We start from the raw sequence: 23,045 nt of genomic DNA on the forward strand, positions 1-23,045 counted from the left end.
TGCAGTCTACATAACACGCTCACATTTGTTATCTGATTCTTCAGATATCCCAATGTGGAAGGCAGAACAGCTATCATTTTCATCTTACAAACGAAAGAGACTGAGGTTGTACTGCTCGTCCACGGTTAGACAGATTTAGATGTGAAGGAGGCACTAGCCATCATATCTTCTAACGCCTAGCAGAGGACTCTTCCCTTTATCAACTTGATGACATCGCAACTGAACTGTACAAGGTAGGACATTTATTCTGAGAATAAATCTTAGGAACCTGGAAGGATAAAAGATGACTTGGAATTAACTAGGCTGTTTAGATGGCTAAGGAAAAAAGCTAAACCTCAAGGGGCACCTCCAAAGGTTCGCACGAGGTCTCCTAGGTGGTGTACCGCCCGCACTACACACGCCCACCGTGCAATTCCAGCGGAGAACTCGGGGATTCACTCCCCTCCCAAAGCCTCTGCAGCAGCCCGCACCCATGTCCCAGACACCTCAACAAATCTATTCAATGCAGAATCCGTGAAACAGCTCACACCCCATTTATTATTTAAAAATATTTTGTTACAAAAGGAAAAAAAATACAATGCAGTATAAAAGATTGACAGTGTCATCAAGTTTATTACACAATTTTCAACCTATTGGAAAGACAAACAAATCACCAACAACAGGGGGACGGGGCCTTGGCCTTTTTGAGGGTTGGGTTTTTTTCCTTTTGCTATCAGGAAATAAAACTAAAAATTGTGTCATTGAGTAAAAACAAAACGGGGAGAAAAAAATTCTCCGGGTAAACGGCTTTTCTGGTATTCTATATATTTTTTTCTCCTTAAACTGTCACCTTACTTGGTTTTCTCTACATTAAAAAGACACCCGGAGCTGCTCTCGAGGATAAGCACATCACTTAACGCTTGGCCGGCTGGGCGGGGTGCCATATTCTGAAGTGGAGGTGGGGATGGGGTTGGGGGACAGGGGGAAAAAAGCTACAAACCTGTAGCCTCTGTCCCAAGGGAATGTGCCTCTCCAACCCTGGGGGACTCCCTCGGTGACTGAGCGAGGGCTATGTCAGAAACGTGCAGGGAACAAAGGAAGGCTTCGGTCCAGCTCAGTCTCTCCCCTCTGAGCCAGAAGGGTCTCCAGCGACCCTACATCCCACGTGCCACGTTTCCTGTTCGATGTCACGTGCCCTACAGACGCACGCGGAAGTAGCATCCGTCGCCCCGTGGGTACCGCAGGACCCTGTTGCTGCTGCTGCTTTCAGCAGCAGCGCCTCACAATCTGGATGTTATGGGAAAAGCAATTCCATTTGCCTGTGTGGAAAATGGCCCCCAGGGTGGTGGTCCTTAGAATTCTGAGCTGAGCTCGTTAAAGTCAGGCTCCACTTCTTCCTTGCTCCTTATGCGAGGCAGCAAGTACCTCCAGGCAGAGCGAGGGGAGCTATTAAGTCAAAATTCAAAAGGTGAAAAAATACCAAATTTGTGACTTTACCTACTAGTGCCAGGTTATCCCACAATAAGTAAAAGTATGTACCTGGAGGATGCAAGCCCATGCTCACATCAAACCTGAAAAAAGAAAAGCCTATGGAAGTAGGCCATATCCTGCCCAACTTGCCTCCTTCCCCACTCCTAGTATTTCACAAGGGTTCTTCACTGCTGAGGTCCGATGTCCCCGACTCCCAATGGCAGTACCTTCCTCTAAAACAAGGAAGCAGCCTTCTTGGGGGAAGGGCTCCACGTGTGAAATGGAAAAGCCCCGGGGAAAGGGAACATCTGTTGGAGCTGGTTATTGCAAGAGGCAACCAAGCAAGCAGCAGCAGAGGGTGGTAGTCGGCTCTGCCAGGCCCCCCAGCAGAAGGCAACCCCATGGGCCTGCTCTGCTGAGGAGAGGCAAGTCCACTGAGCAGGCTGGGCAGCAGGGGGTTAAAAGGGTTGTAGCCCCCTGGAAGGTCAGGGAAACAAACCGTCAATAAGTAAGAGGGAAAAGCAAGAACAGGAGAAGCTTTCCATAAAGTAATTGCTGTTCTCATGGTCCCTCCTCAAAGGGCTGGGAAGGTAAAGGAGTTAGAGAAGTGGTACGTTAGCAAGGGGTTTGGACCCTCTTCGCCCCACCAAACCTAGTGCTGAGGGCAGGACCCTGGGCATATTTTGGCACACCCAGTCACTCTCCTAGATCCCACAGGGAGGATCCGTTTTCTTTGGGAAGGATGTCTTCCCATCAACCTCACCACTGAACTGCTCCTGGAGAATCAGAAACTCATACGTTTCCTTGGACAAAGCACCGTTCTCTATGGAGACCAGGGACCTGGACGTGGTTTCTTCCTGTCTGCCACCCTCCCAACCACATGAAGTCTTCAGGTTCTTTACCCTGGCAAACAGGAGCGGGACTGGGAGGGCTGCCAGGCAATCTTCAGTCTTGTAGGGCAGAGGGTATTCCCTGTGGGTGTCTGGAAGGGGTTAGGGGCTTGGAGGAAGGGGAAGGGGTGGAGCGGCCTCCGTCCTTTAGTCCTGATCAAGGTGAGGAGATGCAAGTCCATTAAAAAAACATTTGCTTCCAACCAGACTCCTGCAATGAGAACATCAGAAGAGAAGAAAGAAAATACAAGTTAGAGGTTACTTTCTGATTAACAGGGGCTTATATAAATTATACTGGCATTTTCTAAAGTTAAAACGTATGAAGTAGGGGATGCAGACAGAGAGAATGCAAGCCTGGGAAAGTAAAAGACAGCAGCACTGTCTGGGAGTGTTTGGCACTGTGAGTAGTGAGGGAATGGTTGGAGGAGAACAGAGGAAAGAGGAGTGACATTTTACTTTAAGGTTAGGGGGAAAAACATAGACAATGAAATGAGGCATCAAAGCAGTTTGACTGAAAAGGAGACTTTGGCTGGAAAAGTATGGAAACTGCTACATTTCAAGAAAAGTTGCTCTAAGGGAGCATGGTGAGTTTAAACACTGTTTCAGAAAATCTATTCTGAGCAAGTCATAGCTTACCTTAAGGGGAAGGGGAAAAATCTGGAAATGGGAAGTACAATGGTAAGAAAACAAGTGTGTACATAACCAAATCCATTAACCCCCAAATACCCAAGAGGCCCTTGCAGGGAGCATGTACTTACACAAGAAAACTAAACTTTTTTCCTTCTTTTAAAGCAGCATACACATACACATAGAGCCAGAGATGTTCCAAGTACCACCACTCAAGAGATTCTAAGTCCTCCCCAGATGACAGGTGTGGGTGAGGGGCCAAGAAGCATACTAACACCAAGCAGGAGTGATGTGGTCAGGCCAGAGCAGAAAGCAGAGCACGGAGGTCAAAGAAGATAATCAGTAGTCACCATCCAAGAAAACTAAAAGCACGGTTAAGAACTTCTGCTGAGCAGTGAAGGACTGTTAAGCCACTTGTCACATTTCGACCTAACTTAAGGTCCCCAGTACACTCAGCCCTCTTTCCAACGTTGTAACATCAATCTGCAGGGGGTGGCCTGCTCAAGCTTACCACACAAAATAGAACTGATAGCGAAAAGGAAAAGGGGGAATTAAATTCAGGCTTCGGATTTCTACTAATGCCCAAACTGGCAACATGGCCTATACATAAATGCTCACCCTTAATGTATGCACTTCTGTAACCTGGAGGAGCTATGCAAGAAAAAAATACATCCATAAGCTGCCTGATCCTTCTACACTCTGAAATGGCACCATTTCACCCTGGGGTCCTCAGAATCTGTCATGGCCTCTGGTTTCTCTAAACATCTATGCAGGCAGGTATCTTTCTCATTTTCTGTAAGAGAAAACTAAAACCCTCAGTGACTCCTCAGTTTCATACCATTTGGGTTTCTGAATCTTTGCATTAGATCAAAATTGAACAGAATGCTCAGTTTTCACTGGACCAGGAGGATAGCAATGAGGTGAGAATGACTATATTTCAAGCAGGATAATGTCCTAAACTAATGAGACAGCAGCCAACAACTACAAAAAGCCGAAGCCACAGACAACCTAAGAATATCCTCAAACTCCAAACCGTATACACATATACAACAAAAGAGATGTAATTTGGGAACTGTTGCTACAAAACAAGACTCAGAGGATAACTAATGCATCAGAAATAAACTACAGTTGACCCTTGAAAAATACAGGTTTGAACTGCGCTGGTCCACTTATATGCGGATTTTTTTCAATAAATGCGTACTACGGTACAACAGAATCTGAGGTTGGTTGAATCTGTGGATGGAGAACCGCAGAAATGGAGGGCTGACTATAAAGTTATACTCAGATTATTGACTACGCAGAGGTCAGCTCCCCTAACCCCTACACTGCTCAAGGGTCCACTGAACAGCACCCAATTCTTAGAGGTTATGGCTCCATGTTGGTGGTAATGTTTGAATGCAGACAGAGGACAAAGTGGGTCAATCAGACTTCAGGTCCCAGAGGTCGTGCCCATCCTGAGGAAAGATGGACAAAAAAGGCTGCTGTTTTTTGCTGCCCCTAGATGGAACATACCCTTTGCTCTCAGGGAACAGCTCTCCGTATAGTATAAATACTAGTATTTTCTAACTAAAAGGTATTGTACTCAGAGCTTGCAAAGTTATCAAGGTAAATGAGGCCCAGGCACCATCTCCTCAACGTGACATCTCCTAAGTCACAACTTGGTAACTGCAGATGAAGTTAAGAATCCCAGGATGAGAATGTGAGAAATGGACATTTTTGGGGGGTCAAATTCAGTTCTTTTGGACTAATTAACCAGAAGGAATAACCAACATATCTAAAGGGGTGACTAGGAAAAGTGGGGAACTGGAAAACCTGCCTCAAGAGTTAATTTTCCTCATTTGTCATAGGCCTGCACCAGCCAAATGACTGTTTTCTAGGAACTACTGGGTTATAGGATTTTTCAGAGCTTTTCAAATTGAATCATCCTCATAATGGAAGAAAAGTCCCATTTTACAGGTGGAAAAAAAATGAAGCAAGATGACAGCTGAAGTCTCAGGTTCAGATGTTCAATCCCCAAAGTTCTAATGATCAGAGGATCTCACAATTTTTCTATCAAAAGGCTGTTAGGAGCAAAGCCGCCAAGAACAGTGACGTGCAGTTACATGTTCCGACTACTAACCTATGTGGCCCCAGAGATTATAATTCATGCTTTGCACAGACCAAGTACTACCTCCTTCGTCACTCTTATCCTAGTCAGCTCCAAAGGACACACACGGGGGGCTGCAGGATTGGGGGAGGGTGGTGACTGATACTGAACCTACAAGCAACACTAGCAACTGTGCTAGCGCAAACAAGGGAACTGCTGCTGCTGCTGCAGGAGGGACGAGATCCGTCACGGACCCGCTCTACCCACCCTCCTGCCCACTCCCTGAGGCTCAATCAGGCCAAAGCTGTTTAAAACTCCGCTTAAGTTAATGGCAGATGACAAACAACAAAGTAGAGGGCAGTAGCCAAACATAACAAGACTCCTTTCTTATTTGTTTAGTAGGTTGTCACTAGGCAACAGTTTACAGTCCAGCTACCGCTTGTGAACTACAGGCACTCACAAGAAGGGGGGAGGGTTTCCTTTCCTTTCTGCATCCAGTCATCCATCTATCCACCCCAAAGATACCAAGCAGAACTATTCCTACTCACCTTCCACAATTACCATTACTTCAGACCAACCAAATCAGCCAAACACCAAGGACATTATCCTAATGTACTTGATGTGAAGCCACAAAATTGAGAAGAGACCCCAAAGTCACCTGGGTCATGCAATAGCCTTCAGGAACCACAAACATACCATCCCCGCCAGAGTCTCGACTACTTTTACAGATCTCCAAAGAAACAGAGTCAACAACTGCTCTTGCTTGCTTATATACTAGAAACAATCTTTGTTGGAAGCTTGTTTTCAGTTGGGATTGCCAAGCTGGTGGGATGTAACCTGGAGCCTGAGAATGAAAATAACAGAGCTGAAGCTCCTGAACCAGCCAAGCCTAACTCAACTTTTCAGTTACTTGAGTTAATATAGTTCCCCACCCCTAACTCTCCTGCCTTTGTTTTGCTTTATTAAAAAAAAAAAAAATCAGTAAGTTTTTCCAAAACAAATATATCCTGCCACTGAAATATCCTCCACAGTCTCTAAAGCTTTAAAGATAATTTTTTTTCAGATCAGCTTTCTCCTCTCTGACTAAAGTATCCTATTTTCAAAATCTTTTTAATAGATATTAATTCTTAAAAATCATTCATGTTGCACCTTGAAAACTTACAAGTAGGCAATGGTCTTACTTTTCTGTCTTGGTCAATTTTCCTGATTTTTTCATTTGAAAGTTTGGTGGGGTTAAAGTATAACAATGAGGGACTTCCCTGGCGGTCCAGTGGTTAAGACTCCGTGCTCCCAATGCACGGGGCATGAGTTTGATCCTTGGTCAGGGAACTAAGATCCCGCAGGCCACACGGCGCAACCAAAAAGAAAATAAATAAATAAATAAAACATAACAATGATAATAACAATAGCTATCATTTATTGAGCACTTACTATGTGACAGGTACTATGAGTGCTAAATGCTCTATATGGATTAGCTCACTGAATACTCAGCAATCCAATGAGACAGTTGCTTTTATTATCTTCATTTACAAATGAGGAAACCGAGGAAAAGAAAGTAATATGGCTGGAGGAGCTGGAATTCATAACCTGGCATCTACCTGCAGACACTGTGTTCTTAGCCATTAAGCCATGTTGTCTCAGATACCAGGTGAAAGCAGTCAAAAAACAAGCAAAAATAGCTTAGTCTCAGGTCCATTTCAGGGTGAGACTCCTCACAAACAAGAGAAAACCTGCCCTCCTGAATTTTTGGTTACCTAAATAGGAAGTCTTCCCATACCCTTTTCTTGTTTTAAAAGGAGAGAGAGAAATCTTTACTATCAATAATTTTTCTTTCATAAGAGATCATCAACCAGCCAGCAATGGGGCTTCATCCCACCTTTCTCAGTGGTGCCGGTCCCGTTCTCTATCCCGGTGTCTCTCGTGCTCTCGGTTCCTTTCTTGGAAATAATCATCATGCCGATCTTCGTTATGAAGCAGGTCCCGGTGCCTCCTGCTGCTTTCCCGGGACCGGCTTGGTGACCTCTCTCGGGACCGATGTCTTTTCCTATTAGAAGGATCCTTTTCAGCCTCACTCAGAGGGCTTACCCCATTCTTTCTAAGAGTATTGTGTTTTGGTGTCTTCTACTATTTGTCTAAACCACTCTTCTGTTACTCTATCATGGCCCCTAGTCTTTTTTGGAAAATTAATAGCAATTAAACTTGTTGAGATCTTACTAACGTATCAGGCACAGTGCTAAGAGCTTTACATGCATTATCTCACCTAATCTTTACAACAGGTCTGTAAGATAAGTACTACCATTGTCCCCTTTTTAAAAGTAAGAAAAATGAGGCTTGGAAAGTTGAGTAACTTTCATATTCAGGGTCATGCAGGTAGTTAGGAGCAGGACTGGGATTCAGATCCAAGAACGTATGGCTCCAAAGCCCATGTTCTGAACTACATCAGTCTTTCTTCCTAAATAAGCCCACTGCCTCACCAAACACAGATTTCAGACATTACAACATTTATTAATGTAAACGTTTAATTTTTTCCCCTTAAAGACATGAGGGCTAGGTCTGCTCTTTCAACTAGGTCCTTGCCAGATACCCTGGGCTCCTTTCCTCCCCCTGCCAATCCCTGGAAGAGTGCTGCTCAGGGCTGGCAGGCTGCTGAAGCAATCATCAACTCACCTGGATGAGCTCCCGCTGGCACCCACACTGTAAGACTTGGCTTCAATGCCATGAAGACAGTCCTTAAGAGAGGAGATGAGGACACGGCAACGCTCATCATTGGCGACCCGGGACTGTTTGATAACAGCAATGGCTGTGAGCAGCGTCTCAATCGCGTCACTGTAATCCCCTGACAGGGGATGGATGGGAAAGGCCAAGGATGAGCAGAGGCAGTAAACTAACTGATGAAAAGGAGAACTCAGGAGGACACAAACCAAGAGTAACTAGCTGTCCCACAGAACCACGGTAAACCGGATGAGGCAGAAGTGGCAGGTATAAAACTGTATGGCACCTATACTCTAGTGGTCTGGAATCGGGCAGATACCCTCAGATACTGCTAGTGGATGTATAATCCGGCACGTCATTGTCTGCGGGCTATCAGACAGCATCCATTAAAATAAACAATGTGCATACTTTTTGACCCAGCACATCTAAAAATTTTCTACTTCTGTTCACAAGTATATAATTTAAACAATGTTTGTTTCAGCATTGTTTGTTGTATTAAAGAATCAAAAACAAAGTTCCTTCAGTAGGATTTGGCTATATAAATTATGGAACATTGGTTCTACAGAATACTACATAGTCGTTAAAAAGCATGAGGTAAATCTGTATGTAAACAAAGCAATCCATGTAAAGCACTTAGCACAGTGCCAGGCACACAGTAAGGGCTCAATAAACGTTAGGTATTAGTTGATGTAACAGATGTCCAGAATGTATTTTTTAAAAGCTGTGAAACAATATTCCATTTTTGTAAAAACAATCAAAATTACATACATATTTTGCTACATGCACAGAAAAAAAATCTGAAGGACACTAAATTGTACAAGGTGGTCTTATTGATGGTCCTCGTACGGAAGCCTTTCATTTATTAACACTGCACATTTCTGTCTGGATTATTTTAAATCTATAACCAAATACATATATACATACAAGTAACATATATCTAAGACATGTATGTTGTGTGTGTGCGTGCGTATATATATATTATACATGCACACACACGTATTTTTAATTATGCTGCCATCAAGAACTAGCTCCTTCATTCCTCACATCTGAGCAACGTTTGGACTCAAGGATAGTGGTCAGGGTGGGTACTTGCACAATGCTTTTCCAAACTAAAGCTTTCTTAGCATTAAGGACAAGACAATGCAAGGAAAGCATGAAACCAGGCAGGGGTCCAGTGACAGCGAGGACTGGCAGCTTCCTCTGCGCAAGGCAGTTAAGAACAGAACAGAGACTGTGAAGGACCTGCAATTCTGTGGAGATCTAAGAACACCAGGATTTTGGCTCTACCAGAGTAGGGAGTTTTTGCCTATTTTGTAGGCATTCAATAAATATTTGTGGTTTGAATGACTGGAATGAGAACAAAACAAAGGGAGGAGACAGAGGTTCGTTATTGATCATCTCAGTGTGAAGGAACGGGTGGAGAAGAACAATGTTTTTCTTTATACTCTGTATATCTGACTTGCTACAATGAGCATAGATTACTTTTTAATTTAAAGAGATTTACTCAGATGTCAATGAAGGTTTCTGGTGGAAAAAAAAAGAGAGAGAAAATATACATACTTTCTGTCTTTCGTCCACTCTGCATTCAAATTTTGTAGTCAAAGATGAGAAATTATGGAAAACGGACGATAATAGAGTTAACTTATTTCTTAGGAGATCTGACAATCTATATTTACATTCATGTAGGAAACTCACAGGAAGGAAGTGAATATGATTAGTGCTATAATGTGAAACTTGGACCAGAACCCGGAAACTTCCTATATTCTCTTCTCTTAGGAACCAAAGGTTCTGTTCCCCTGGTTCTCAAAGGCATGGCTTCTGGTTCTGCCCACTTAATACTGACAGCAAGGCAAAAGTTAGTTGTAAGGGTATATTATGCCTTAAGATTGACACCGAACAGACTTGTCTCTTTCTAGGATAGGTTACATGGAGGCCACCAGCTCTACCTCGATCCCCAAATGTAATCAGATTCCATATCCACCATCATCATCAGTTCTAAAAACCCAAGGTCTACACTTGGCATTGGACTCATTACATAGACACTAGATCCACTGATCAACCACTGAGATGAAGATCTCCATGAGGCAGGAATTTCATTCTATAACAAACACCACAATGAGATAGTATTAGTTATTTATATTCTAGGCACTAAGTTGGTTTTCATGGGGCAGGTCTAGACACAGGATAAATAAACAGCACCAGTGGAGCTCCCCAAAAGCCAGGAAACCAGGTTACCATATTGCTTTTCAAAATGTGCCACTCTTGAGAATCTACTAGTGCTCCAACTTTATCTTGTTGAATTTCTTGCCAATGGAAATGACAAAACAATGGAAAAACGAAAGGTAAGGAGAAGGCAGCAACGGTAAGGATGAGTTACCTGCACTGGCTCCAGAAACAGCTTTGGAAATGGCACTGCTGGAAATTGCTCTGTTCCGCTTCATGATCTCTTCAAATTCTGCTTCACTCACTGTAGAGGGCGGAGGGCCCGAATCTCGGCTGCACACAGAAATAATACCACTCCTGACTGCCCACACCCCTTGTTAACTTTACCATACTCTCGAGTACTATGCTATTTAACTATGCTCTCCTGTATAATGCCTTAAATGGTTCTCAGCCTGTTCACATGTTTTATATGTTCACGTTCTCTTCAAAGACAGGATTTATGTCATATACTTTTGTAATTCTGGCATGGCCCAACAGTGCTAGACACTCATAGCATTCCTAACAGTGACTTACAGCACTCCATTTAATCAACTGCCTTAAAAAGGGATACGAAGGACATGGTTTGGGTTGAGAGGTAAGATGCAAACAAAATACCAAACAAAAACATTCTCTAATAGTTAACTATTTCCCAGGACTCAATACTATGACAACAGTTTCCACAAGGGAAAGCACAAGAATTCAGTGCTCACTTACTTCCTCAGGGAGAACAAAATGCTTAAAACACTGTCTACCCCACTATGCCTGGCTCAGATCTGAAAGGAACAAGATAGTCCTTACCTGCCATGGTGGTTATAGGGTGCCGAGGCCTTCATGTAAGTATCTGGTGGAGGCCCCACTGTGGCATTTGGTGGGGGGAAGAAGGCTGGATTGAGGTGAAGGGCAGGTGGGATGGCCCCAGGGGGAGGTACAGCCAGATGAGGAGGTAATCGAGGAGGAGGGGGCATGAGATGCTGGTAGTGGATGCCAGGAGGAGGAGGAGGGACCCCAAAGCTTGAGGAGAGAGGTGGTGGGGGTGGAATTGGGGGTGGGGGCAGACCCATCAGGGGAAGGGCTGAAGGAGGGCGATTGAAGTAGGGCAGCACACTGGGGGGCTTATCCACACGGGCAGATGAGGGTACAAGGTTCTCAGAGGGTGTGGCCCGTCCATCAGCAGAATCACTAGAATCTCGGGAGTGGGCCCGTGGAGGTATTCCTATGAAACAAAACAGAATTACTGTTACTGCCCAACCTTTAAACATAACCACGGGACCAGGTCATCCTTCAGCAAGTCATCTGACACCGTAATAAGGAAGGTGACAGGTAGCTGAGAAAGAAGGTAAAATCACCTACTGTTTTTCTTTGGCCTCAGAGAGAAAGCTCAGAGGCAACCTAGTTAAGACATAAACCCAGGAAGCAAAACCACCCTTAATTCTGTATGTAAAAGAATGCTCTTTATCTAGAACTCTCAGTGCTTCACATTTAAGTCACCCTTAGATTTGTTTTCTATTTTTAAATGCAGAAGGATCCTAATAACCCATGAGAAAATGACAGTGCTGAAGTATGTTCATTACTGTTCAGCTGGATTCAAGCTGATTCGAAATCCCATTTTCTCTGGTAGGAGTTCAGGGACTCTTTCCTTAGACTAGTAATAGTTAACCTTCTTTATCCTGCTATATACTTGAAATTTTCTCTTTGCCATGGCTCTTTGGCCAGGGAATTTGGGGGAAGGGAGGGAAGGGCAGGGGATGGATAACACTTCCTCCATCCAAGTACCAAAACTGGTAACTGGGATGGGGAAAGAGCCGCAGAACAAAGAGTAGAAGACTGGAGGTTAAATGAGAAAAAATGGGAGACAAGCCAAGGAAAGATCTGCCCACAGAATGAGCAGATGGCACACAGCGGACACCAGGGACTCCTCGCAAAAGCCTGGTACAAAATATGCCTGAAACCTGGGAAACTCCCCCTACATTTCAACAGCCCAAACCCTCTACCCCACAGGGCAGCCTACTAGGAACATCATCGTGGAACGGTGGTATGGTGTTGTGCAAAACAGGGGCTCAGACATGTTTGTATACAGCTGGAAACATGGCTCTGACACCGTCAAGTCATTTGGTTAAACTTGTTTCCTCTTTCCAATTTAATAGTCTACTCTAAGCCTGGTTAATGTGGAATCCAACAGAAGAATGTGATCACATGGCCTTTGGAGTCTTGGAGGTAGAAAGATGCCATTAGGAGACAAGTGTGGACAGAAAGAAGAGTGCTCCTTAAACAAAAACTTGTTAGTGAACACTAACTCCTGATGAAAGCACAAGGTGGAATTAATGCCCTCGGCAACCACCTTGGTTTCTCTAATACAGTATATCACCAGTGGCTACCACAGCATTCTCTTGCTTTTCATGTCTCACACACATGTCAACGTGCTTCTTCCCTGAGTTCTCTCAAGCTGAAGAAAGAAGAGGTATTAGCAAGTGTAATCCTCTGAAAGTTAGCTACCTTCCCAGCTACTGTTCCCACATTAGCAAGGGTTCTTTTTGTATCTATGGCCACAAATCCCAAGAGTAGCAACCAGTGTTAAGCAGACTAAGTCAACCAGCTATACTTAGTGAATTAACAGAGCCCAAGTCCATCAACATGACAGCGCAGAAAAACACCACTCAGTCAGCACCATCACTTCAGCAAAGAAAGGTAACATCAAGGAGTAAACAGCCAAGTGGTGCTAGGACTGTTAGGTGCTCAACGCAGCTGTAAAATTATACATCTTAAGAAAGTTAGAAGAGGCGTGAATCATAGAAAGACTCTGAAACACAATGGACTTTGAAAATTCAGGTTATCAAGGAAGAAAAGTATGTGCCTTCCTAACCCAGAGCAATAGCTCACACCACTTCCATCTAGGCTTTCAATATAGTTATAAGAACATAGTTGTTCCTATGCAAGAGTTGAGTGGCCATATTTCCACCTTCAATCAACCTATCCAAGGTCCCAGTGGACTACCCAATCAATAAATACAAGGCAGTATTTTGAGAGCAGGACCTAAGCAGTGACAGAAAGTGGGTAACGAAAACTTTGCCATACCCCCACTGTAGTAAAAGGAAAGTAATGGTAGCTGACTGTTTCAGGCAGGGCCTTGCAGGGTGGCTGCACCTTCTGAGGTCAGGACAATCCAAGGTTGGTCCCCAGGTTTCGCAGGTTCAGAAACTTGATTTTAACAGTTCACCCAGGGGTGACTGGACCCTAGGAGATTGATTCACGCTATCCAAACTCACAAGAGACTGATTCATAAACCAGAATGACAATTTATTAATTTACAATGAGAAATATAACTGCCAAGCAGACTGGAATACTTGTGTCGGCTGGTCAGCGCATTCTCTTCCCAGTAGGAGAGCCTAGTTGGGAAACCAAATTAGTATCAGAAGGTGGCTTGGTGAGCACAGGGTCAGAATAAAGGGAATAAGGTGAGCTTAAGGCATACTATCATCAAGCTAAGGTAGTGTGATGCAACTTTCTTTACTAATGGGAAACACTTGCCAAGCAAACTAAAATCGCAGGTAATCGAAAGGGTACCCACCCCCCTGGTCAATGCTGGAGAAACACTGTTAAATTCTTACTCTCCAGCACTCCTCCTGGTCGATTCCTTACAGAGCACCCTTCCAGTGTATGTTTATGACAAGATTACAGCCATCTTTATGCATCATATTTATATTTTATGGTGGTTGCTTCTTAATAATTTATAGAGACATGTCTTACAATTAAGTCCATTTGCTATACACTTGATTTTTTAGATAGGAACACGTAATTTAGAGTTGACAGGAACTTTATATGTTGTGTGTCTAGTTCAAATGGGGAAGTAGGCCCTAAGCAGTAAAGTGACCTGCCCAAGGTCACATAATGAGTTAGTGGCAAAACTGAGCCATAACCTGAACCCACCTGACTCCTAGCACATGAGCCTTGTTTTTTGGCTTACCTACTGCCATGCTGCCACCCATGATCACCACCACCCTCTCTCCAACTCTTCCACATCGTAGGCCAAGCCTACACCACAGAAAACAAACCCACAAACTTCCCCCCCTTCATACAGATGGTCTCCACGTACCCCCTCTTGGGACTCGGACGCACTCACGTTTCCGAGCCTGTGCCTCAAACTGTGACAGGTTCTGGCGGGTGGCTGGCCTCACATCCACTTTTTCTCCATTAAGAACTTTTCCTGGCAGAAGTTCCAATAATTTGTGGACAGAGTTTTCAGAGGCTACCACCACCTCAGCATACCTTGAGGAAGAAAAATTAAAAACAAGTGAAATCTACTAGACAACCAAGAGAGGAACACAGAAATTCTCTTCCACTTTTAGTGAAAACTGGTAAAGCCAAGGATACCTTGCTAATATTTTTTTTTTAAGATTTTTTTGATGTGGACCATTTTTAAAGTCTTTATTGAATTTTTACAATATTGCTTCTGTTTCATGTTTTGGTTTTTTGGCCGTGAGGTATGTGGGATCTTAGCTCCTAGACCAGGGATCGAACCCACACCACCTGCATTGGAAGGCGAAGTCTTAACCACTGGACTGCTAGGGAAGTCCCATTTTTTTTTTTTTAATCTTTCTAATATTAAACACACAAAACTACGAAAAACAAACAGGTGTCATGCTAAAATTTTCCTATTTATTTCAAATTAGAAATCAGCTTTCTTTGCCTCTCAATGGATGGATGTTCTCCTACACTGCAGCTAGGTCCCCATTCTAAGGTGGTTTGTTAAAACCAAGGCAGTACACTGGGCCAGGGGTGGGAGGGATTAAATTACAGGGCCAAAATAACAGTACAGATCTGTCATCCCAATGGTTACAAACTAAAAGGGGCTTCTCAAATCCAGACCTCACCCTTTGGACTGGCCATTTGCTCGATTCTCGGCAAATTTCAACTCCACCACATCATAGACTCCTACAGAGCGAATAACCTGGATCAGCTGCTGGTCTGTGGTCCACTGGGGCCGGCAAAATGGAAAAGGAAGAAATGTCAAGAGCTACACCCCCCTCCCCCAGAATGTCCCAAACCCTTCCCCCAAACCTAGGATTCTAGTCACAATCATGACCTCCCACAGGAAACCCAGAAGGCCATCAATATTTCAATTAGAGCCAAGTTTTTCCTATTGTCCTCACCCATACAGAATTCCAAAACCACCCACCCCTGCCCCAATCCCCATCTTTGAGACTAAGAAAATTAAAACCTATTTTAACTTTGACTGCCACTTGGGCTGGCTGGTCATCAGCTCAAACAGTGATTACTAGCAGCTTTTAGTTATAGATCTGATAGGCTAGAGTTGATCACTGACAGCAACTTTCCCCTCAGTATATACATTTCTTAATTTGAAAACACCACCTCCCATCACCAGCCCAAAAACATGTCATACAATAACTTTTGCAGAACAACAATCACCACCTACCCCGAGCGTACTACAGCTATCAAGGTCTTTGCTCCCTCTCACCCATCATTATCAAAGGACCATCTAATGACCACCAAGAGTTCAAGGTGTTCACTCTGAAATCTCATCCCACAGATGACCCTGGCAGACATAAAAGCCCCAGGGTCAGGGGCGGTAACAAGATGGCAGAAAAAGCAACTACCCACATAATCATTGCTTTCTTCGGCACCAGTACGTCCTCAGGATAGTTCTCTTTCAGAGATCAATCCAACCTGATCCCAGGAAAAAGAAATCCAACCCCATCAGAGCACAAAACAGTGCAACAGTGGTTTTTGAAAATGCCATCTCCTCCCAGTGCTCTCCCTCCAGCCCACCCACAAGCCTTTTTGGTTACCCATGCTCACCCAGGAGAAACTGCCCACATAGACAGCAGCTCGCCTATTACGCAGGCCACTGTAGGTGTAGAGAATTGCAGGGGTCTTGTTATTGGGCTTGGGAGATGGCTCCTGGCGAACAGGAGGTGGCGGCTCAGTGCTGCTGCTTCTGTCATCTGAGGGCTGTGAGGTGGCTGTCAACACGTCATCATACAGGTCAATCTGATCTGTGTTGTTGAACTCTGGGTCCTAAGAGACGAGGGGTTGGCAAAGGTGGGTTTGAAAACCTTTCATTTTGTTTATTCTATTTTACTCTAATTTACTTACAATCCACGGTCAAATATTTTATAAAATATACAAAACTTCCTCGTCCTACTCTAAGAAACTAGGAGGAAAAACTTCCCCATGTAAAACAATTTTAACACTTAATTATACTTATGTAGGTGTTTCTCCTAAGACCCTGTTAGGAGTCTATAGTGTTTCTAGCTTTAATCAACTGTGAGACTCAAAAGGTACATGATGATTAAACAAGCAAACTAAGAATGCACAGAGATGCATCTGCTACTGCTATCAATGTGGCCAGCTTCTCAAGACCACATCTAAGATACACTAATGAAAATTTATTTTCAACATCTTATGCTATTTCCAAAATCAAGAGTTACACAAAATTTACTCTTCTACTTAATAAGAAATAGAGTAGGGCTTCCCTGGTGGCACAGTGGTTAAGAATCCTCCTGCCAATGCAGGAGACACAGGTTCAAGCCCTGGTCCGGGAAGAGCCCACATGCCGTGGAGCAACTAAGCCCATGCGCCACAACTACTGAGCCTGCGCTCTAGAGCCTTTGAGCCACAACTACTGAAGCCCGCGTGCCTAGAGCCCATGCTCCGCAACAAGAGAAACCACCACGAGAAACCCGTGCACCGCAACGAAGAGTAGCCTCCGCTCACCGCAACTAGAGAAAGCCCATGCGCAGCAACGAAGACCCAATACAGCCAAAAATGAAAGAAAGAAAAAAGAAAGAAGGGGGGGGAGGGGGAGGGGGGAGGGGATGGGGGGAGGGAGGAAGGAAGGAAGGAAGGAAGAAAAGGAAGGAAGGAAGAAAGAAAGGAAGGAAGAAAGGAAGGAAGAAAGAAAGGAAGGAAGAAAGAATTAAGGAAGGAAGAAAGAAAGAAAGGAAGGAAGGGAGTATATTTATTTAAAAATGGAAATCAGGGGAAAAGCATGTTAAAGTGGGAACCAAAACACAAAAAAGAATGGGAGTTACTGGTTTAAACTCTTTGATTTACACAAATGATTTAGAGAAGCTCTAAAACTCATAGTACATAATCCCATCTTTCCATTAACCATCAAAGAAATATAAAAAATAAAATAAAAGGGAAGTGAATAACAGGGGGATTTTCCATTATAAGTTCTATTTCTCAAATGACATGCGGATCCAATACATTACCATGACATTTATATGAGACATCTTTGAGCAATACCAGAGATGTCCAATGATACACAAAAACAGTGAAGTTCTCTAAAATATAAAGGTCAGGAAATAGGACAAGCACCGATATCATAAGCTGTGTTATAGTAAGCATTCAAATATGAACGTGTATTCTGCATGATAGGCAAAATATACTTTTTACCTATGTGATATATTACTGTTATGGACTGAATGTTTGATTCCACCCCACATACACTGAAACCTTACTCCCCAGTGTGATGGTATTAGGAAGTAGGGCCTTTAGGAGGTAATTAAGATGAGATGAGGTCTTGAGGGTAGAGCCCATGAAAGGGATTAGTGCCCTTATAAGAATCAAGAGAGCTTGCTTGCTCTGCTCTGCTCTGCACCGCATGATGTGAGGATACAAGCTGGCAGTCTGCAACTGAGAGAGGCTGCTCACCAGAACATGAACTTGATCTCAGTTTTCCAGCCTCTAGAACTGTGAGAAACACATTTGTTTATAACCCACCCAGTTTTTGTTACTTTGTTACAGCAGCCCAAGCTAACACTTATACAAAAAAATCCTAAAATCACAAGAACTACTACTAAGGGACCTTAACGTTTCAGATTTTGCAATGTCATTATCTCAGAGAGGATCTTTTTATTTTAAGGATCAGACAAGTATATTTTCAGGTAACATTCTAAAACATCCAAACAGTGCTAAAGAGGATACTGCCAAAATGAGAGATACAGGGAGACGTTCGGAGTGTTTTAGGGAAACTATAGCTCATTCACGTCATTGCTGTCTTTTAAAAACAGGAATAAAGAAAGAGCCTATACTAAGGGAATAAAAGAACCTGTATTGGGTAACTTGTTTAACTGCCTGAAGGAGAATCATTTCCCCGAATGCAACTCAGGACAGGAAGCTCCAGTAACTTTCTCCCTTCAATACCATCATGAGAACTGCTGATCCTGAACTTCGACTAGAGAGAAGAGACTAACCACAAAATGCATTCTTAGACCTACATACCATCAGAAACTTCTGGAAACGATCTTTTAGTTTCTCAGTTTACCTGAAGTACAAGGGAAGGACATGCACACCACGATAATACTATTGGATTGTTCTGGTATTGAGGGGGAAAGGATTCTACTTCCTGAGGCATGTAAATAGCTTCAAATATTACAAATACTCTTAAGAAGCCCCATAGGAGAGGAGTTTGAACCTTGTAAAAATCTCACAAAGAGAATGGCAAAAGGGAGTAAACTTTTTAGGGGCAACTTAAAAGCAAGAAAAGGAATCAGTGAGGCAAATAAGCACAGGAAAACTATTTTAGGTAGTCAAACCTATAAATAAGGACCTTGCATAAAAAAGGATGGGTATGTGAAGAACAGGGAGAAGCTAACACTGGAAAGCACAGGAAGGATAATAAATTAAAAAGGTGAAGAAAGCTGCGACTAATAACTCAACATTTTATGTGTAAAATATTTCACAGCCTTGTATCTCAAACAGTCTTAACTCTAGACAAACCACTTACTTGTTTCTTCATGTACTATGTATGATTTGCCCTTGTAGTTCAAGGTAGAGAAGGAACTTAGAAACCACTCAGTCCTCTTCAATGCTCTAATCCTTGGACAACACTACTTCACACTTCAAACCAGGGTGCCTTTTTTTTTTTTTTTTTTAAATAAATCAAGGATTGTGAAATGGAACTTAAAGGGAATAAGGAAACACACCATCTTGGATGGTCAGTGGAACCAAACTGGAATTCCTTCTGTGCAGTATCTGTGATTCAGAGATGTGTGTGTAAAAGTTGTAATACAAAAATTATTGCTGATAATTGGGTAGAGAACATGCAGACTTGGGCAGCTCAGAGATCAAACGTATCAACAGGAAATCCCCCATACTGTAAGCCTCAGCAAACAATCTACTCTTTCAGGGTTCCTTAGAGAATATGACAGACTCAATCCTGGAAGACCCTGGTGGATGGATTACCTTACCACTTTAAGAAACACAAACGGATTCAATGAATGCAAAATTGTCACAAGATTCAAATGGTCTCTCTGTGCCACAGAGCCTCAGTTCAAAGAAGTCTGTGGGAATTATTCTGATGCACAGACCTGTTGAGGATTCTGCTGAAGATTTTATTGAAGAAACAATGTATCAAGTTGTGTTTGGATTTAAATTTGCTAGCAACATCAGTTCATTTTACTCTTCAGTTGCTAAGACAGAAAAACAGATAGGTCCTGAGGTCTTGCAGATTACCAAATGAGCTGGTGTTTTACGCAGTTAAAGAAAAATCTAATTCTACAAATTAAGTGAAAAATACAATGTTTTACAGGCATTGATGTCGAGGGATTCATTTCAGGGAGCTTAAAAAAGAAGTATGTATTTAATACTGAATTAATACCAGGGACAATTCTGCGTTTAATAGCATAGGAATAACTGTGATTGTTTCAGGAAGCCTCTTGGTCTACAAAAGAGAACTTGCATGATTATGAATTTAAATGAGAACTTCCCCACCTGTCTGCTCAATGTTCCTACCTGCCAGCCTTTTTCCTGATATCTAAGGGGAATAATAAAGCTTAGGATTTATTTTTCTCAAAGCAACCTATTTGATATAATTTTCTTTTAACTGTAACCAAAGCCCAGTTTTTGGCTTTGTAATTACTATTTCCACAGTTCTCACCTCACACTCTCCTTCCGTCACTGTCCACTGCTCTCAACCACCAGGAATGGAACCTCTTTTGAGCAAAGAAATCCATTTTTTCCTTTGATCTCACTACTTCTAACACAGTGCCTAGCAAACAGAAGTAGCTCAATAAATACTTGTTGATAAAAATGAGGAAAACTGAGCATACTGTGCAAAGTGCCTGTCTTAGCACAAGGAACAGAACAGAGACAAAACACTCAGCAGGATGGCAGCTTTCAGTCTCTTTTCTAGTTGTTCTCCCCAGCCTAAGAAAGCAGCTGTGAATCCTAAGATTCCAACTGTAAAAGGAGTGAAGTAGCTCTGCAAAAGAGGCTTTTGCAGTACACGTTTTAAGAGATCCGGGAGTCAGCACGATAGGGTTCCATCTAGGAACAGTGCTTATTTTCCCCGGGGAGCAAAGTACACGTGACAAGGTTCTTGTGCATGGGTAAGCTTGGGGTGAATCAATAACATTCTTATAACATTCTAAAACACAATGTGTACTCGCTGCCTTCAGTCTAAGCTTGCTTCTAACAATCCTAGCCAAAGAGAGCTTTTACCACTCCTTTAGCAGCCTCCAAAATATACTAAAACCAGCTTTGCTAAAAATTAACTCACCTGTGGGGAAAAAAGCACCCCTCCCCTGACCTTCCCCCAGACATAAGACATTCAAAATCTATACTTTCTTCAACTTACTAAGTATCAAATACTGTCCATTTGATATAAATGTCTACTTGATTTCACACACCATCTTTGGCCTATCTTAGACCCATAAAAAAGTCCTGTTTAACTAAAGAGACCAGAGAACAAATTGTTGAGGCCAATGACTTCTACCTTGACAAAGCAGTGACCATTGGATGAGGCCTATGTCTCACCTATGACCTACAAGCTGCATTGCTTAAGAAATTATGGAATCTCATTTCTCAGACCAAATGTCCCTGTGGTCAAGGACCCTGTTCTACCCATTTCCCAAAGTGAATCAGCAGCACCGTTACCAACCCACAGATAAGGAAATTAGGGGCAAAGAAGTTTTTACAATTAATAATGGAAAACAACTAAGGGAGCCTTCTTTTCTTGCCATCTTGTACTAAAAAAAAAAAAAGTAAAAAGTAGTAAAAGTCTGATTCAAAGTAATATGAAAAACTCAGGAAAACAATGGTTTGTAACTAAATATTCTAAACCTTTCTTTTCATCCATAAATAATTATGACTTGTTTGAAATTTAAAGAAAAATCTTCATGTATTTAAGTTAATCAGCAGCCACATGTCCATGACTTCAGTTTGCCTGAGAAGACATGGGAAAATGACTAACTTATGTCAAGTGAAAGAAATGGCATATATCAACCTCTTCTGTTGCTTCATAGCAAAGTCAGGGTCCAATCAGAGCACTTTCCTTCCCTAGCCTATCTTTTTTTATTCTCTTTCCAGGTCCTGACATGTAGTCATTGAAAGATGCCAATAGGAAGAACCAGCTTACTCGAGTAGAACAGTGTTGAAAATAATCCAGGCAAGATATTAGGAAGTTTTAAATAGAGATTTTGGGACACTCTTGAGATTTGACCTCAAGAGCTCAGAAATGAACTGTATATGAGATTATTGTTTCAAAGGAGATTACTGTATCATATTTCTTGACATATCACAGAGACCAACAAATCCAACTTCGAGTATGTGACTGGGTCTATATCTGCTTCATAACTGGTTTGTCCAACACCTTTACCTCCCCCCACCAAACAAGCAGATTCATCAATAAAATTTATTACACTAAAATGCCTATGGACTTCTCAAGCCTGGAGTCAAGCTACTTCTGAAAGGAAGGAAGATAGAAAACAACTGGAATGCAGCTGAAATTAAACGTCAAAGTTATCTTTTATACTGTGCCTCTCACTGCCTTATGGGGGAGGAGACTACATTTCTCCAGGGGCAGTTTGAGAGAATCTCAAAAGAACAGGTATCAACATCGTCCTCATGAATACTATAGCAAACCTAATTCTGATTTTTAATTTTGGTTAGTCTTCGAAGAGACTGACATCCAACTTTGGCTTCCTGGGGGAGCAAGTTCCACAGGTTGATTCATCACTCTATTAAACCTAATTTTTATTTACTCTTAAATCAAAGCTTTTAAAATTAAACCTGGAGGCTTAAGTTAACATAAAGCAGAACGGTCAGAAATCTTGGAAGTCTGTGCTACAGGGAAAATTTTAGATCTGACAGAGGGGTGTTTAGGCCTAGAAAATCTTCAAGGACTGACATAGCCTGGAACCACAGCAAGTCTGGTGCAAGTGATTCCTCAGCTGATACAGGAAAATCCCAGTGTTCCCGATGACCCCTCACCTGATTGAACTCCTCGTCAGCATATATATCAATCAAGTCCACTCCTTCTGACATGGCTCCGGAAGGAAGATCTCGAGCCCGGAAAATGGACAGGGTAAGAAAGATGCCACTGCAGTATCCAGAAAGAAACAAGAGTTAGAAGGCATAAGGGTCCCAGGGTGGGATGACGGCATTGGTTGCCAACCTCCCGTCTCCAGAGACGCAGCATCCCGGCAGCCCGAGCTCTGCCCCACCCGCTCCGCCCCGCCCCGCCCCCGGCCTCGCGCCGCCCCTCGCTCTCCCAGGCCACCGGGGCTCGCGGGGCTCGCTGCCCATCACCCTCGGGCCCGACCGGAGCTGCGCCGCAGCTGCCTGGGGCGCGACGAGGAAGTGCAGGCCTCTGCTCCCAGGGGCCCTCGGATGGCGCTGCGAAGAACGATCGCGGCAAAGCCCGCAGCCACAGCCCGCCGCACCTGCCGAGGCCCCAAGCGGCCCCGGCTAGAGTCCCTGCGGGTCCCGGAGCTCCAGCCACCTCCGCTCCCCACCCAGGCCTAGTCCTCGCCCCCCCGGCTAGGCCCGCCGCGCTCCCTCCCCACAGACCCGGCCCGACGCCCTCGGTCCCCTCCCTCAAAGGCCCGCGCCTCCCGCCGCCCGCCAACTCCGGCTACCCCAAACTCAACCGACCCCCTCCCCGCCTCAGCGCCGTCCCCGAGCCCTCTTCCGGCCCAGCCGGCCCCCGGCCGCGCGCCCCCGTTACCGGGAATATGGCGGCGGCGGCGGTGAGTCCGGACTAGGCCCGAAGCGCGCGAACCGCTCTCTGCCCCAGGTCCCCCGCCGCCGGCGTCACACGCACAGCCACTTCCGCC

General features: G+C 43.7%; 1 protein-coding gene across 4 annotated transcripts; it reads right to left on the minus strand.

Annotated features, from left to right (window-relative positions):
- Positions 1–587: 587 nt before the first annotated feature.
- Positions 588–23,040, minus strand: CPSF7 (cleavage and polyadenylation specific factor 7). 4 transcript variants are annotated; one of them, XM_059931704.1, is made up of 10 exons: positions 22,937–23,040; positions 22,201–22,309; positions 15,781–15,999; positions 14,835–14,938; positions 14,057–14,229; positions 10,765–11,179; positions 10,142–10,260; positions 7,720–7,888; positions 6,929–7,096; positions 2,463–2,550 (listed from the first exon to the last, which is right to left on the minus strand). In XM_059931704.1, the coding sequence occupies exons 2-9, from the start codon at positions 22,252–22,254 to the stop codon at positions 6,934–6,936; spliced, it is 1,416 nt and encodes a 471-aa protein (XP_059787687.1). In that variant the 5' UTR covers positions 22,255–22,309; positions 22,937–23,040; the 3' UTR covers positions 2,463–2,550; positions 6,929–6,933. The 4 variants fall into 4 exon arrangements, with proteins under 4 accessions (XP_059787691.1, XP_059787687.1, XP_059787690.1 ...); XM_059931707.1 differs by lacking the exon at positions 2,463–2,550 and having other exon boundaries at positions 6,453–7,096; positions 14,084–14,229; XM_059931706.1 differs by lacking the exons at positions 2,463–2,550; positions 22,937–23,040 and adding an exon at positions 22,864–22,922 and having other exon boundaries at positions 6,453–7,096.
- Between the last annotated feature and the right edge of the window lie 5 nt (positions 23,041–23,045).

This window comes from Balaenoptera ricei, chromosome 8, assembly GCF_028023285.1.
Source record: "Balaenoptera ricei isolate mBalRic1 chromosome 8, mBalRic1.hap2, whole genome shotgun sequence".
Lineage (NCBI taxonomy): Eukaryota > Metazoa > Chordata > Mammalia > Artiodactyla > Balaenopteridae > Balaenoptera > Balaenoptera ricei.

Coding starts and splice junctions, on each gene's coding strand:
- CPSF7 (XM_059931704.1), bottom strand. CDS start 22,254: ATGTCAGAAGGAGTGGACTTGATTGATATATATGCTGACGAGGAGTTC. Junction 16,000..22,200: donor CTGACGAGGAGTTCAATCAG/GTGAGGGGTCAT, acceptor CTCGTCTCTTAG/GACCCAGAGTTCAACAACAC. Junction 14,230..14,834: donor GCAAATGGCCAGTCCAAAGG/GTGAGGTCTGGA, acceptor TTCTTCCTCAAG/GTATGCTGAGGTGGTGGTAG.